This window comes from Phymastichus coffea, unplaced genomic scaffold (genome assembly GCF_024137745.1).
Source record: "Phymastichus coffea isolate CEN01 unplaced genomic scaffold, Cenicafe_Pcof_1.1 PCOF00045, whole genome shotgun sequence".
In the NCBI taxonomy this organism is placed as follows: Eukaryota; Metazoa; Arthropoda; class Insecta; order Hymenoptera; family Eulophidae; genus Phymastichus; species Phymastichus coffea.
The window spans coordinates 336457-353264 of NW_026706856.1; the positions used below are offsets into that span (position 1 = coordinate 336457).

Sequence of the window (16808 nt, forward strand, 5' to 3'; positions counted from 1 at the left end):
GAGGGGATCAGGGTAGCGAGAAGTAGGCTGAGCCTCGCCGGCACGAGGTGTGCTCCTGGCTGCGGCCGAGCGGCGCGGCGCATCACCGGAACGAGGCCGCGTCCGCGTCAGTCTGGCCCCCGCGCCGCCCACGCGCACGTCGCCGCGGAGCACGTGCCTCTGGTCAGCCTTCTCGTAGGCAGCGCGGGCAGTGGTGGTGGCGCTAGGGCGCAGCCTCGGCCGCTCGGCGCGCCCCGAGCCCGCGATCGAGCCGGCAGCCGACCAGGCAACCTCTGCCACGGAGATGAGAAGTGTGCCGCGCACGTGTCGAGGGTAGCGAGGCCAAGCTGTTTGCGCTCTCGGCTCGCCGGTTTGTCTGCTGTCTGTGGCGGCGCACGCTCTTCTCCGCTCGAGTTGGTCTCGTTAGCGCCAGTCGTTCGATGTAAGTGTCAAATCTGTTTTGAATGCGCGGAGCGTAGGGACGATCAGCCGGCGTTGGTCGGCTAACCGAATTCTAATAACGGCTCGGCGAGCTCCGACTGTGCTTGGCTTCGAAATTGGCATTGTCGGCGGTCGGAGATAGATGCCCCCAAAGACAGGCGCCATTCGGATCGCTGATAGTCGATAGATAGTCGATAGTCGAGTTGAAGCACGGGCGGCGAACTTGTGCGTTGGCAATCGGCTCGAGTATTTTCGGCCCACTCGGCCTCCTCTTCTTATTGTGCTTTTCCTCCCTTTGCCCCGGTCTGCCGCCGTCCTCATCACCATCTCGACACAACTTTTCCAGACTTTGCTATAACTTGGCGAATCGGGAAAGTTGGCAACTTCGCGCGACAACGCAAATGCTCAATTTCGCATCCACCTTTGCAACGTACACGAACCTTTGAACCGCGACGCTCGAGAAAGCTCAAACGTCGTCTCGGCAATCCACTTAGAAATTTCAACTTGCTGATTTCATTGTGCATTGAGCCACGATTCTCGCTATTTTCACATTTTTCACATTCCACTTGTACACACATTTGACTATGCGAGCAAATTTAGCGGCCCGCGCGTCTTTTTGCAATTTCGGCTTTCGTTATTTTTCATCTGCGAGTTGCAGTAATTGCGCTGATAAGCTAAACACATTATTATCAATGACTTGGTAATTCGACGCTCGAATTTACTGTTTACTTCAATCTTGTCATTTTGAACTTCGTAAGATGTATTAATTTTTTAAATACTCCAACATTTCCTTTACCATTTGTGCGTTTGTATCTGTGGGATCCTCAGATTTTTAATTACTGTTGTTGGTATTTATCAATTGTGAGCGTTTAATTCACGTTCGGAGTACTTTGGAGTATTCAAAGTTATGTGTAAGCATTCTCAAAAATATAACATTATCGAATTTTCACGAAAATTTTGTGAAAATTATAGTGTATCTAAATCGATTTAAAAACTGTACTTCCTTTTGGCTAGAACAATTTAATATGGTTCTCAGCGTTTATGAATTGGATTAATGAATACATTAAATCACGACCTTCTTTAATTCGAGTTGATAGTTGTATTTGGTGAATTCGAAAACTACATATTTATTCGGCTTCGCTTTTTTCAAAAATTCCTATAGGTAGTGGAAAGCTAACATTTTGATAATTCACAAATGCTTTTACTTTTTTTATGCCAGATTTCAATTCTGAAACTAATAGTTGCAACATATGATACATTTCTATATTTTTTTTTTGGAGTGGTAGTTGGTCATCGGCTTACGATCACATATATGTAACAAACAAGAGCTTGGTATTGAATAAAATATAGATCGATAAAAGAATTTGTCTGTTATTTAGCCAAAATTGATGAACATTATTAATTATCAACTATAAGGCAATGACTTCAAATTGCAATTATTTAGATTTTTTCTATAAAAGATGAATTGGCGATCCTTTGATTATCTGAATTGCTCCGTCAACTATCACCGCTCTAAGCAAATTGCGATTTGATGGCCTATTCCTTTAAGATTTACACCCGCGACTTGGAAAATATCAAAAAATATTTACATAAGCAGAGCAATATAAACGTTTGATATAAGTTAACTATTTGTTCATTAGTTGTTGCTACTTAGCTGTGAGAAACAAAATTTTGCAACTTTTGTATCCGAGTTCGTTTCGTACAGATATCGATTCTACACGATTTGATTCCAGAAAAATCTTTTTATTTTGTTCATTTAACATAGCTCTTTGTTTCTTTAACTGAAAAGAGAAAATAATGCTTAGAAAAGAAGATACTATGACGTCGACTTTAACGATACGTTTGATTAGGCTATTATTGGTGTGTACTCTCATGCAGAAAAACCGGGACCAGCGTGGGCTTGTTGTTATTAAAGGATCAGAAAGCCTGACCGGAAAAGTTAGCATAGATGTAGCCCTATCCCAGACACTTACAGAACCAATGTGGCATACAATTAGGATATCAATGGGATAGATTGTTCGTTCGCAAATGAAAGAGCAGAAAAGAGGAAAGGAAGTATCGATAAAAAGAAACTTGCTTTTATTGCGCCAGAGAGGCTGTTCCTTCTTACACGAAGCTTCAAATAAATTATTAGAAGTATCGAAAACTAACGGACTTCCCTTCGAGAATGCGAAAGGTGACATTCCGTAGATTCGGTCAGACAATGCTTGGCCTTTTATTATAGTGCTAGGTCCCATGAAATCATCCTTTCGTTTTTGGTTAAAATAACGGCAATGTTCGGAAATACACGTAGCGGTGAGAAGATCGCTTGATAATTGTCCGAAAGTGCGATCGGCTTCAAGTTATTTCGAACATTTGAAATGTTGCCCATTGACCGATACCAATTAAGCTTCTATCATACGTAAGTAATGTAAAGTGGTTTTAAAATCAATTCAATCTCTGTGATGTTAGTACATCGATTTGAGTCGGACACGGACAATTTGGACTATTCCTCGACAGTTTTCTTCACAAAAAAAAATACTTTAATAAAGAAATCCCAATCTTCTTCGCACTGCGTTATGTTATTTCTCATCACATTTATACTACGGCAGATGGTATTGGTGGTGAACGACATTGATACTTATTATGCTACGAGTCGCTGTAGATTGAAACAATTCATCGGATACGGTCGATCAGACTTTGAGCTAATCGGTACCTATACATCTACTAAATATTAATAAGGGTCAATAAATCGCGGAATTTCATGTTCTGTTTGATATCGGTAGGCTTAAAAACAGTTATAACTTGGATTTGTTCGAAGCAACTTGGCAACCTATTTGAAAGAGTGATACAACAGTTGGTTCGTTATGTAGTTGTGGGCTGCGAACTCGAGGAGCTTGCGCTGCTCAACAGTCTATTGCTACGTGCATTAATGCACAGATTCTGCGATCGATTCTGCGCTAATGCTGAACAATTTATAAAGCATCTCCGACTTTGGGCAATAGCTGCGGCAGCTAGCACTGTTCCCCGAGGGAACAGCCACTGATTGACGGGCACGCGAATAGACTTGCAGACTCTCACTCGATATGTCTATTTGTATTAGCATTGCGCCGGATTAAGGTGGCATCGAGATCGAGAGACAGGGAGCGCGAATCCGCGAGGCAAGTTTCGTTGGTAAAGCGAACGTTTGCTTATTAATAATGCTTATTAATGGCTACAGCCAACGAGAGAATCAGTTTGAAATGAAAGAGAGCAATAAAGGAAGTATGCATATTGCAGGTCTGGCGGAGCAAACTGAGCAATGACAACGGATTCAAGTGGAAGATCCCGCGAAATGTGCAGTTGACAACAATGCCGAGAGCGTGAAGAACACATTGGGCATCCGAGCTTGCCGATGCTGGAAGTGGCTTAGCAAGCAAGCTAACCATGAGCGAGCCGGATCCCTGTCTGCCCATGGTGTTGCCACCGAGGTATCGGCTGCGAGACCTCATCCTCGGCGACTACGCCTTCAATGATGACGGCGAACGGTAAGTACGCTTCGACGTTATGGCTTGCATCGAGCGCGCATAGCTCGCAATAGGCGTGTCAATAAACCCCAAAGCCTTGCCAACAACTAATTAACGCAAATCGTAAAATTTGAAAAGAGCCCAAAAATTAATACTGTCTATTAATTGTCTCGTGAACAAAATGAAAAAGCTCTCTCTCCGATGCTCTCTAGTCTCGGATGCATCGTATGCTCCTCCGGGTTTTTCGCGAAGTAAATGCAGAATGGAGACGAGAGTGCGAGAGCCGAGATTCAAATTGCTTAGTCACGTGTAAGTGGGTCGGACTGCTACTGCATAGATTGTGTCGGCACAAAAAAATTTTGCAGCTTCAAAAGAGGCTTTTCCAATGAAGCTCCTCTATGAATTCAGACACAGGCCTCGATGACGAACCTCTTATATTGATTATCGAATTGCACTTTGCAATCTAATCGCTAAGTACATTTGTTAAACTCGTCGTCCCTAGTAAGTAATAGCGGATTCAACTAGCGCGCACAGATAGTGTTGATTTTCTACTCGATTAGCCGAGACTGCAATGAATAATGAAGCTCGCCCAAGAGGTTTGCGCTATGGAAATGAGCCTCTAGCTGATACCGCCTGTTCTCCGCTTACCGATCGAAGACTCGTGACTCTTGCTCTCGAATATTTTCATCGCCGTAACAAGAACGCAGCCTCGACTCTTTATACTATCTTTCAATACTAGCCAATTGTGCAAGGATATAATTTTCACTGAGAATCCAGTTTGACTGCGCACCTATGTATAGCTTAGCTTCAATTATTAAGTGCCGCAATGGAATGAACGTTGAGAAATTATCAAATATCATTTCCGCATTCGAGCAGCAATAAAACGCATAGTAGTCTAAAATACTGCAGCTTTATATTCGAACAGTAATAATCATTTGCACTATTTGTCTAAGTGTGGACGATAGATGGGAAAACAGAAAAGATGTCGAGGATGTTTCAACGAGTCATCGACGCTACGAAATTTGATAATCAACTCATAGCAAGTCGTATTACTGCCAGCCACTTTGTGCATTGCGCACCGTGGTAAATATGATTTTAATCATAAACTGTCGAACGCAGCTGCTGGCTATCCACTTTTAGATTGTTAACGTCGCGTTATGTAATTTACAAATGTTCTTATCGTCAAGTAGGATGTCGAGGAAAAATCTATAGCGAATATTCGCTGTGACTCAAAGATATTTCATGTTCACTGGAAGCAAAAACTCGGTAGCGCACTCGCATTAAATTTAACGGGTTAAGAAATTGACTAATCAAAGTATTATATTACGAGTAATTTATCCAATGCAAACTAAAGCTACTTTTAGATAGGCCAGCTGATGGAGATGCAGTGTATCGATCAGTTGTATATCAAGCAGACCTCTTCAGACGTGCGTTACAACTTATTGCCAAAAGTTTAGACTGAGCTTATTTGTTATTTTAGGCTGCCGATTAGGCTGCAATATTTATTTACAGCGCTTGAATTAACTTTTATAAATTAACATCCAGGTTTGGTAGGTCGATTAGATTGATTAGATTGGTATTGTATGCAACGGTTTTTTAAAATATCGCGCTTTTCGAAATTCTCGAATGAAACCATGTAACAGTTATTAGTTTTGCTTGTACTGGCAAAAATCATCTCTTCAAATGTATTCGATTATTTTCAATATTGGTAGATTTCTGATAATTGACAAATGTTTCATCGATTCTTAACTAATTCCGTTCAACGGAATCGGAAGCATCGACTATGGATTTCTTTTAATTTGAAGGCCTTTTTTCTTGACTGCAAAAACTTAAAGCCTTACATTGCAAGTGATGGTTTTAAAAGTTAATGAGGGCTTTCTCGAAAATAAAGCTTATTTGATTTTCGAATAAGTTAAAACACAAAACACAAAATAGAGCTGCCTTCAGTTTCAAAATATTCATAACTAAAAGCTTTTGCTCTAATTTCATTTTTATTAGGCGTTTAAGAATAATAAATCGTCTCTTAACGTATATCTCATTGACGTTATGCCAGATTTTCTTTCAAGTATAACTGAACCAAGTCGAGTAATTTAGAATCGTATTTGATATGATTACTGATAACTGAATTTTGCTTGAATATTTAGAAGATCAGTTGACTATCGATGGCAAACAGCATTTATCATGGTCTGAAACTGAACGAGAATTTATAAAATAGTCTCTAAATAAATTTGAAATTCTCATATTGGATTGTATTAATTTAAATAAACACTCTCAATGATACGAAATGAACGGATACTGAAAAGTAAGGATAAGAGTTGAACCTATCAATTCATTCATTGACCACTCGCGCGCAAACTTTGAGGCATATTTTAATGAACGTACAAAGATCACGGAAACATCAACTTAAATATCGACTCGTATTTGAAGAAATCAGCCTGTGCATGCCGTGTACGAAGTATAGGATTATATTTGATTAAGCGATAATTTGGCGACTTTTGGCTAATATCAATTAGAGCCCGGAATGGTAAACTGAAATTTCATTAGCATCATGAAAATGAGCGGAAGAATATTGAAGTGGTTGCTGTATTTAAATGAGAAAACGGAAAATTGGAATTCCGATGCGGTGACGCGCGCTCGCGTGCTCGTCAAACCGTGGCAGTGTTAGTGAACAAGCCTAACGTTTGGTCATACGCAGCTGACGTCCACTTGATAATTCATGCAAGCGGCAGCTTGCACCGTACAATCGGATGGTTTTTACCGAATTGATAAAATTGTCTTTAGGTTGTTTTTCACGCGTGAAAGGACTCACGGAAGGCGGAAGGGGAAGAAGCGCCCCTTGGGCTTGCACTTGACACGAATAATATCGAGCGGTCTTTCTATTTTTGCTCTCGCGCCCAGCACCAGCCGGACAGATTAGACTTAACTCGGGATCGTAGACCAGCTTCAAAGAAGACGAGACGAGGTTCGTGCGATCGATTACTAATGCTGGGAGCGTGCCATTCATTATTCATTAACTGCTCGACTAATTGGTCAATTGGCCTTGCGCTGCATTATTCCACGTCGGCCGTTGCTGCACCACCATTTTAATACATTCTTCGACTCTTCATTACACCTATTACTGCTGATTATCTGACGATTTACTCTCGTACACGATGATGCGACTCTCGAAGGGCAAACGCCAGCTATTTATCACCGTTAAGAGTACGAGTATCGATTGAAGCGTTCAACTGATGTCCCTCAACTTCCCATACGGGCCAAAGTTTGATCGTTTCCACAATCTCTTGCTTGACAGCCCTATCGCTAAATGGTAGTTAGTCTTCAACAAGTATATCCGATCTTCCATTATTCCCGTTCACACGTATCCACGTAAAACCTGTTCTAGCCGGCTTTTATCATACTTTCATATGCAAATTCAAAATGGCAAATGCTGCAAATTGGACTGGTTGTTTGTCGGGCGAGTTTGCGAGGCTAACTTCCAACGTTATTTTCAGTGAGATTAACCATTCATTCAGTAATGCTCAAGAGTTTTGCTTTTTGCATGCGGATACAGCCAGATTATTAGCGAGGTGAACGTAGCTGATTAATTCAAAGAAAATGAAAGAGTCGGAGAATATTGCGGAGAAATTAGAAACAGAGAGAATATAAGGTAAACGAAAATTGGAAAGTCGAAAGTTTACATCTGGTTAACGGCGTTGCGTACTCCGAATAAAGTCTTTCTATTAGCGATAATGAGAAGAAAAGATGAAAAAATGTAGTGAAAGAAGCACGAACGTTTCGATAACGAACTTCATTTCCAGATTACTGTAGTACATGGCTATGCTATTTCACATAGTATTCTCAACGATACCTTGTTGTTCGTGTGATTTTTCTGAGCAATAAATGCGCTACCAGCCAGTTACAGTACTAATTGTCAATTGGCAATATTCAAATAACGGTTGTTGTTAAATAGTTGTCAAATAAATGATCTACTAGCCCCGCCGAGTAGAAAATTCGTGGGACTTCCTCTAATGCGCTCTCGGCCTCACTCCTTTTAGGGGTGGGTTTGCTTACTTGGACCATCGTTATAGCCCCTGTCGAGCGCTCCTTTTCATCGGTAGATTCACCGTCGACAGACTTATTGAATCGTCATCAGCCTTAATAGTGGATTTTAATGTCGTATCACAGGTCAAATCGAGAGCCCACCAAGGGCTATCCTGCTTTCGTTTCTTATTTTGCTGTAGAAATCAGTAACAGATAATCACACTTTACTTTCGCACTAATCGATTATTAAGACAGAGTTTCGTTTTGAAAAATGATAAAAGTGAATCGTTTAACCAGTTTTAATAGCTGTAAAGAATGTATGAAAACCTCTCGCCATTGATTTAGATAAAAAAAGTTGTTCGAGTAACTGTCGAGGTGTGAAAACTCACTTATTTAATTTTCGAAAAGCTCTTGGAAAAAATCTGTGGGTACAATACTTTCGACGGCTGAGTGCTCGATATTGGATAGAGCGATAAAAGCTGTACCGAACGGTAGGTAGTCGTTGAAAAAGCACTCAATACTACCCTAATTTTAGAGTAACAACTTTCGAAAATATTATTCTACAGTGAATAATGGCTAATCTGTAAGTTATGGGATCAACAATATATTCGTATTTTCCCAGAGTCAAGTTTCATTCGAATGCACTTAAAAATAATAAAAATTGGATATTAACTTGATAACGTAATGTCAATCTTTAATTAATATTTATCAGTAAGTATTCCTATTAGCTTATCTAGCATTTATAATAAATACCATGTTGCTTTCTGAAATTTTATTCCGAAACTTTCATCTGCAGGTGATTTAGTAAAAGATAAAGTATGATAGCGTTATGATTACCTAAACTTTTCTTACAGTTAGCGATACTTGATGAATGGAAAGAAACTTAGAATCGAAGGGATCTTCGGTATTGTTTCCTGAAATTTAAGAATAACTATAGAAATAGTACGAAGGACAAGCTGGATTATTAATATTCGAGGCAACCGGGAAGAGCAGCTCGACCGTGACTGTTACTTTTGGAAGTGAGAAGGTGAAAATCAGGAGGAATAAACTTGAAAAATTATCAATGGGGACTTGGAATGGGTTCGAACGAGGAGTGGTGAACGAAGCGTCGAAAGCACTGTTGCAAATCCAAGTTGTCCGACAATCCAATAAGGATATTAGGCTCAAATGCATAATGGAAGTTAGTGATTATAGCGATAAGAAAAGAGCTCTCGGAAGAAGGCTACTGTTACTGATCCGCAAAATGGTTAGGGCGCACAGCTGCGCTGATGAGGTATTTTGGCCAACCGACCGATCGACCGATCGATCGTTGTCCCGTCCACAGCGCAGCATGCTGAGAGCGAAGCTGGCTGCTGACGCTGCATCGCCATCAGTCTGCATTACCGAGCGAGAGGCGGCCTCTCGACTGCCACCTGCCCGCAGATACGCCGTGGCTTGATCTCGGCCGCGGGGCGCCATGCCGCCGACCGCGCGTCTCTCCCGACACTCCCGATCTTCCGCGCGGTGCTGTGCTCCGAGCTCCGGCTCATAGAGCGCGCTCGCCTGCAACTCGGAGCTTGCGGCTCCCTAGCCTGTCGTCTTTCTTTGGCCCTCTCGTTCAGCTCGAGCGCTCTCTTCGAGCACTGCCCTCCGATCGATTTTCATGCTCGCGGCGAAACAGGCCGTGAACGAGTGTCGAGCGGTCGACTCCGATTACCGCGGGCGCACTCGGAGAATTCGGGTTTTGCGCTTGTGCGCGCCGCTAGCAGAGGAGGAGAGGAGGGATGCGCGCTCCTCGCCATCCCGCGAACCAAGCCAGCGTCGGCTGGTCCACGGCTCGGCGAGCAGAGGCCACGCAACAAGCTCCCGGCTTCCGCGCGCCCGTGCGCAGGCTCGCGCTCGCAGGTCGTCCGAGTGGGCGTACGAGCGAGTGCCGCGGCGAGGAGCAGCCCGCGGTCGGTCGCCTTGGCTACGCGTGCAGCCGCGCGCACGTGCCCGCGGGCCGAGGGACGGGGGGCGCGCCTCGGCGCCAAGGCCTGGGCGCGAGCGCGGCAGCGCCAGCGGGAGGGACGGGGAGGGACGGGGAGGGACGGGGAGGGACGGAGAGGGTCGGGGGGCGAGTGCCGCAGTAGGCTACACGGCCCGCAGGCCAGCGCCAGCGCCCTCGCTGCGAAAACCGCGCGCGCGCTCCTACTCTCGCTTCCACTCGACGTACCTGCGCCCTGCTGCAGCCGCTCGCTCTTCCTCTCCTCAGTGCTTTCACGTGTTCGCGCGCGCTCCCGCCTCGACTCCCGCGGAGGACTCGCCCGTGCGTCCAGCCAGCCGTCCAGTTGGCGGCGCAGCGCGGACGAGTCGAGGGAAGACGCCGCTGATCGCCGAGCCAGCCTCGCCTGCTTGCGCGGCGACGGGCGTTTGGCGCGCTGGCGCGCTGGCGCGTTGGCGCGATCGATCGCCTGGCAGCTCCGCTCGACGGGCCCACTGATCGGGCCGGGCGCCGACCGGACGCGAGACCGGCGGACGAGTGCGGACCGACCGACGGCGGCGCGGGGCTGCCCGATGGGCGGGCTCGGCCCCGACCTTCGGCTCCGCGCGATCCGCCTGCGGGCGGTGCGGCGGACGGCGGACCGTCCGCGTTAGCCGGCAGGCACGCGCGTGCCGTGATGCAGTTCGAGCCCCGGGCGTCGCGGCGGCGCGAGGAGGCTCGCGCGCTCGTCGAATCCGCGGAGCGACGCGCGGACGAGTGGGTGCTGGCCGCGGGCCGGCGCCGGAGGCGCGCACCCAGTGTGGCAGGCTGCTCCGCGCACACGCACCGCCGGGCGGCCGCAGTCCTCGCGCGAACGCCTCGCGACGAGTAGCCCTCGAGCCCCGCTCGGCGCTGCGATCCACAGTGATATCGGGCATGCGAACTTGAGTGGCGACGCTGGCGCTCACTTCGCACCGCTGTCCCGGATATCGATTGCTCGCGCCCGGAGTAGCCGGCGCGACACGCGCGGAGCCCGCCGCAGCTCGCAGTCGAAGGTAGCGCGTGTAAAAATAGCTCGCCGTCGCCGCAATGCCAGTCGCAGCCTCGCCGCGGGAATAAGGCCGAGGCCGGGCCGCAGCGAGGCGGCCGCGGACGTCCACGGGCTCGGTCGGCGGGCCGAGCCCGCGGGCGCGGCGGCCCGCGCGCTAGCCATGCGGGCGCCGTAGGCCGGCCAGCCTGGAGCTGTCGGAGCGGGAGCGCCGGCGAGGCGGCTCGTCCGAGCGCCTGCTGGACATGGGCGGCCGCGGGGCCGCCGACTGGCGGTACGAGGCCCTGAGCGCGGCCGGCTCGGCGGCCGCCACGCCCGGCTCGACGCCGCCCTCGAACCTCGAGCGCGTCGTCGCCGCGGTCAGCCAGCAGCTCGAGCGCGAGCGCGAGCGCGAGCTCGGGCCCTGCGGCGCCAAGCCGGCGCGGGTCTACTTCCAGGCGGACAACCTGGCGGCGACGAGGCGCAGGAGCAGCTGCCGGCTGCTCGGGCCCCAGTCGTCCTGCCGGCGCCGCAGCCGCAGCATGAGCGCCTGGAGCGAGCTGTCCCTCAGATCCTCCATGCGCTTGGACGACAGGTAAATGGCCCGCGGCGGAGCTTTTCGGATCCCGCTGCGGTCTCGTCGCAAAGCTCGTTCGTCTACGGCTTGCGATTGCGACCCGTTCGTGAGAGCGAGCGCTGGCGTTGCTCATCGAAATCGCGTCAGCTTATTTTCTCGTCGTTAGATTTACAATCTGCAAGTTCGATAATCAATAGCTTCGGGCAGAGCAAGACGATATCCCTTTTTTCCTTTTAGCTGACTCGGTTGGCCAAAGGACGTCGTAGTTGTAGCTGGCCGCAGCCCGTGTGACGTTCATTTAATATTTCAAAAGCATTCGGTCTGATCAGATTTGCGAGACGGTTTTTCCATTCGTCACTCCCCAGACTCGATTCATTGCTTGTTATTCACGTGCCTGACAAAAGCTGTCAGTCGATGTGGAATAATGATGGCCCGTATTCAATGCCTTCGGTTATTTTTTTGACAATAAAGTGAGCGACCCGTTGCAATGCGATTGTATGGACGCAGCTCCGATGGAATATTCGGATCGTAGCAAGTGCTCCTGTCTGATCGCGTGGTGAGCGGAGCTGCCAAGCAAATGCAAACGCGACTTTTTCTTAGCTAAGCCTCTGCGCGTGTACGACCATGGAAAACTGATACTCGCCTTCCCTTCTCGAGAGTCGCCAATAGCCTGGCTCACTTTTCCCGTCGCTATATTTATCGGCTTCTTTACGTTTCCGTATTTGCTTTTCGAGAAAGTTCACGAGCAGCTCTATCGTTCCATTATCCCGTATATAACAAGCGGTAGCTATTTGCTCCATATTGGCTACTATGTTTTGCGCGCTTTAACCTTATTCGTATGTTTCGTGACTCGTGGTTACTTCCAATTTTTAGCAAATATTTTAATCAGATTCGTATCCAAGTCTTAAGTTGGGATTGTTTAGTAGTCAGGGTTAAAAGTCAGTACAATAATGCAATTTTTTATCGCTAAAATGGTAGCTGTCAAGGTCATTGCACCACGAATATCAATGCAAACGGAAATACCATACGCATACAAGTGCAACACCACGAAAGACAGTTGAGCATCAAATAAGTTAAGTCAACGCGCGCTTATTTCATCTTGAGTATTCTCAGCTGGGAACGTGAACGTCTACTACTTGACAGTTGAGCGCTCCGCAATTCCTATTGTCGAAACGGACAGTTGAAGTCTTGGGTTGGTCAAATGTTTGAGAAAGTTACGTGTGTATAACTTGTCGTGGCTATCTCTTGGCATAAGAAAAGGAAATCTCATCCAGGTCGGCTTTTCAGAGCTTCGTTTATTTTTCTTGACCACCCCCCCCCCCCTACATCCTCCGAACTATGCACGCGAGCACGCCTACAAATTGCCATCAGATGTTCAAGCTGCGCGTGCTATAGCCGTAAATGTATACAGGCACGCTTTGTTGGTCTATAAAAGGAAGATGAGTGGCTCGTAGACGCAGCTTCTTCAACGTTCGCAGAGCCTGCCCTTGAGCAAATGACCCACTGACCTTATACATAGCTGCTTCGCTTTTGCTCAATAATTCTAACAATTTTACGCCTTGCTCCGACCATTCGAAAGAAAAGAACGGCGAAAAAGCTACCTTCTATTTTTTGACTAACAATGAGTCGTTCTCTTGGGCTTTTCCTCCATTTTACTGCTTTTTTTGATCTTACGCTTTCCAGTTATTACTCTCTCTCCAGCCATCTCGTACAGATATTTTTGTTTTTAATTATTACATATGCTACAACAATGAATCTTGCGATAGTCATGTTTTCAGACATTCTTTCGTTTGCTTTTATAAAGATTCAAAAGTAAACTATAGTACAAATAAATAAGTTTGATTTTGAAAATATTCCCGGATAATGTGATGTAGACTTGAGTGCCAGTCAGCATTCACGATGAGTCATCTTTCAAGTGGTCTGATAACGAGTAATTTAATTAACGAGAAGCGACTGAAAAATAATTAAAAATCGGTGAAATACTATCTATCATCCACTTACCGTCGGATTTGTTTTTCCATTATCTAATCCGAAGATAGACAATACTACGGCGCATTTACAGCAAAGTGCGCAAATCTTGGTATAAAAATTGATCAGCCTCTTGAAGGCCTTTCCGATGGTAGTAAAAAAATGACTTGAATTCACTCTGTTTCTTTTTTTGGAATGTTCCAGGTGAGTCTTAATGCTAATAACACTGCTAACTTTTGGAAATCAACTTTTCTTCCAACTGTGTGAGTACGCTAAGAGTAATTAAGGAAATTGGGTGGATCCTGAAAAACCTGATACAATAAGCTGATGCAACTAGCATTTTTTCGTGATAATCGGTGTATCGTCAATATAGATCTTCCATAAAATCAGCGAACATTCATTAGATTCCTTTGTAAAATGGACTTGGCTCGAAGATAACTACATGTAGAAGCGCATATATGAAAGCCAAAACTCACTTCTGCACTACTCAAACAATAAGAATGTCGGCAAAATCTCGCGCTTTTTAGCCAACAATTTGCTATCGCAATATCATTTTCAATGCTCAATAGACTTGTACTTTTGCGATAAACATCGATGTTCTTATGACTTTCTTCAAGATTATGCTACTCAAACGTCCCTCACTTATAACTTATATCTGTTAATGCTTTTATTCAGATCCTACAACACATGCATAATGCCGCAGGCTCACTTTAAATATAATCAGTTATTATTTTGCCCCTTTCGAAAGGAAGCTCTGTTTTTATTTTTCTTCAAGATTTTTAGTTATTCTCATTTGTCCTTGAATCTTCAACTTTTTCTTACATTTAAAGCTCTGGCATAAAGCCGATGACAAATTTTTCCATACATTTTTTATTAAAACCCACGGAAACAACAAAATCATATTTTTATTACGCCCATGCGTGGATATGTCGCTCGTATATTATTTTTAGAAACTTGAAAAAGTTATTGGGAAAATCATTTAAGAATAAATTTATCGATTAAGAAAAATTTTCTAGGAGTCAGTCTGCTAATTACCGACAGTGGAAGGATTTTTAGATTCCGTAAGCTGTATTAAGTTGAATAAACGCATATAGCAGTCTATTCTATAGCATTCTAGAAAGGTTAAACAGGGCAATAAAAAAATTCAATCGCGTTGTCAGTTATTTTTTAAAATTGATAATGAAACCGCTAATGGATGCGTCATTACCTGCATACTTTTTATATCATTCCAGCGATTCTTGCTTATTAATCAGGCACGCTAATTTCTATCACAACTTTTAATAGAAATATTCGACGAAATTGAATCAGTTTTAGTAACTTGTCAATAACGAGCTGGACAATTTTCAAAGGAAGGTTTGAATAATAGATGCTAGGTATCGGGGGCACCGATGGATGACGAGCAACTGGTCAAATAAGATAGGTAGTTTATATGGGACCAATATGTACAAACTCATGTAACTTTTAGTTCAGAAAGACATTTTTAATATGTGATCACGAAAGCATCTTACAAATTAATTCTGTAATATTCAGTCTGAGATATCACACTTCAAAGTAGCCCGCAGTTTTCGAAAAACCAACAAAATGGACTCTATGAGCTACTACTTAGAAAAAAGTCGTATTATTATATTTGCTATTCATACACTTTCTTTTGTTGTTGTTATTGCCTACCTTAGTTTTTATTTTTCATATGATCTATAGATGCCCTACATATAATTAGTCTCTGTCCTTTCGTGCGACAATTTTTGCCTAATATTTTTTTAATAAACTTTCATGACGAAATTTGATAGCACGTTTTCATACTTTTAAACTTTTTTTATTGATTTAATTGTTTTTTTATCACTATTCCATTGGATCGTAATTTTTCTGTCCGAAGGTGTTACACATTATTTATGAATCATTATTTTATATGCTTTTATTTATAAGTCATGGGGAAACGACAAAACTATTTCAATCGATATAGCTGTTAAGTGGACAGAAAAGTGTGTATATACTTCATAGTAGGAAAAAATTTTTTATTTGATATTTTTCGATTTTTAATTACAAGAATAATATAATATTGAAATAATTAAAAAATTCTATCTATATGTTGTTGCTCGTCACGGAAACAGGAAATCAGTGGAAAATAATAATCAAGTGCAATATTTAATTAATTAGTGTTATATATATTTATTTGTTATTTATTACAAGTATCATCAAGCACGCTTCGCGCGCTTAATTTTCATTTGTACTAATATTCAATTTCATGTGCTCGAATCAAATCACAACTATTTATGCACGAAATTAAAAATTCTAAAATACACCACAGACATCAAATAATTCTATGCTTTGAAAATCCATAAATATTAATCGATAAAGAAAAACTTAGTTAATTTATTATATTTATAGACTTAATTGTAATTTCAAATCTAATGTCGTAGCAAATTTCAAGGTGTTTAGCTAGAAATTTGTTACTTTTTTTTTCGTTTTTCAAATAAATCGAACCATCAGCTGTACCCTGCAATTACATTTTCTTCATTGTTTAAAACATTTGTCTTTGATTCAAGACTTTTTGTACAATATCATCATATCAATAGATTTTTATTCGTTGAAAAAAAATTAGGTATTAGTTTCGGTTCATTTACGGCAGTGTTGTTTATAAACTAAATATTAAAATTTCCACTTTCCGTAATCAAGGTTACTCTTATCTTCTATTCATCCGTCACCTTTTTTACTTTATATTAACATTTACAAATTTAATTTCAGGAAATTTTTTTATGAAATTATATACTCTTTATTATTAATTATATTTATTCAAAGCTAAACTTGAAAACATAAATATTCATTAAATCTATATGTGAAGATTATTTTTCCATATTATTTTAAAGTTAGACTATCGGGTGAATGTGAATTTTATTCTTTTTCTGATATATGCAGATTGTCTTATTTTGTATTCATTCAATCAATCGTTAGTAACTCGACCTATTTATTAGTACCGATTTGCTACTTTGGCCACCAATTCGCTTGTATATACACATACATGACGTCACAGATATTAATCCACGTGCCAATCAAATCACGAATAAACTGACTTCACTTTCAAACCTACCTCTTTTTTATATTTATTATTATTATTATTATAAAAGGAAATTTGAGCCTTTTACATGATAACTTTGACATTTCAATGGTATAAACACATAAACAAATGATTCTGTTAAACATACACTACATCCATTGATATTCATTGATGAATAAAAAAAGACTTCGCATCCATTTTTTCACAAAAATTGATGAACTTTTATTCATTTCATAATATGTATCGGAAAAATTATCTAAAAGATGAATTAAACCTATAAAATATGCTGAGCTATTATATTATAATACAATATTAAA

The 16808-nt window shown here is 43.1% G+C and overlaps 1 protein-coding gene across 3 annotated transcripts in view; it reads left to right on the forward strand.

Annotated features, from left to right (window-relative positions):
* Positions 1-298: 298 nt before the first annotated feature.
* LOC131664760 (potassium channel subfamily T member 2) overlaps positions 299-16808 on the forward strand; it is a 94506-nt gene continuing 77996 nt past the window's right edge. Inside the window, exons 1-2 of one of the 3 annotated variants that reach the window (XM_058936101.1) lie at positions 299-421; positions 3679-3926. In XM_058936101.1, coding sequence (XP_058792084.1) covers positions 3826-3926 — 101 coding nt within the window. In that variant the 5' untranslated portion in view covers positions 299-421; positions 3679-3825. Of the gene's footprint in view, positions 422-3678; positions 3927-10076; positions 11490-16808 lie in introns of those variants that run through there. The other 2 variants (XM_058936097.1, XM_058936099.1) reach the window with 2 other exon arrangements.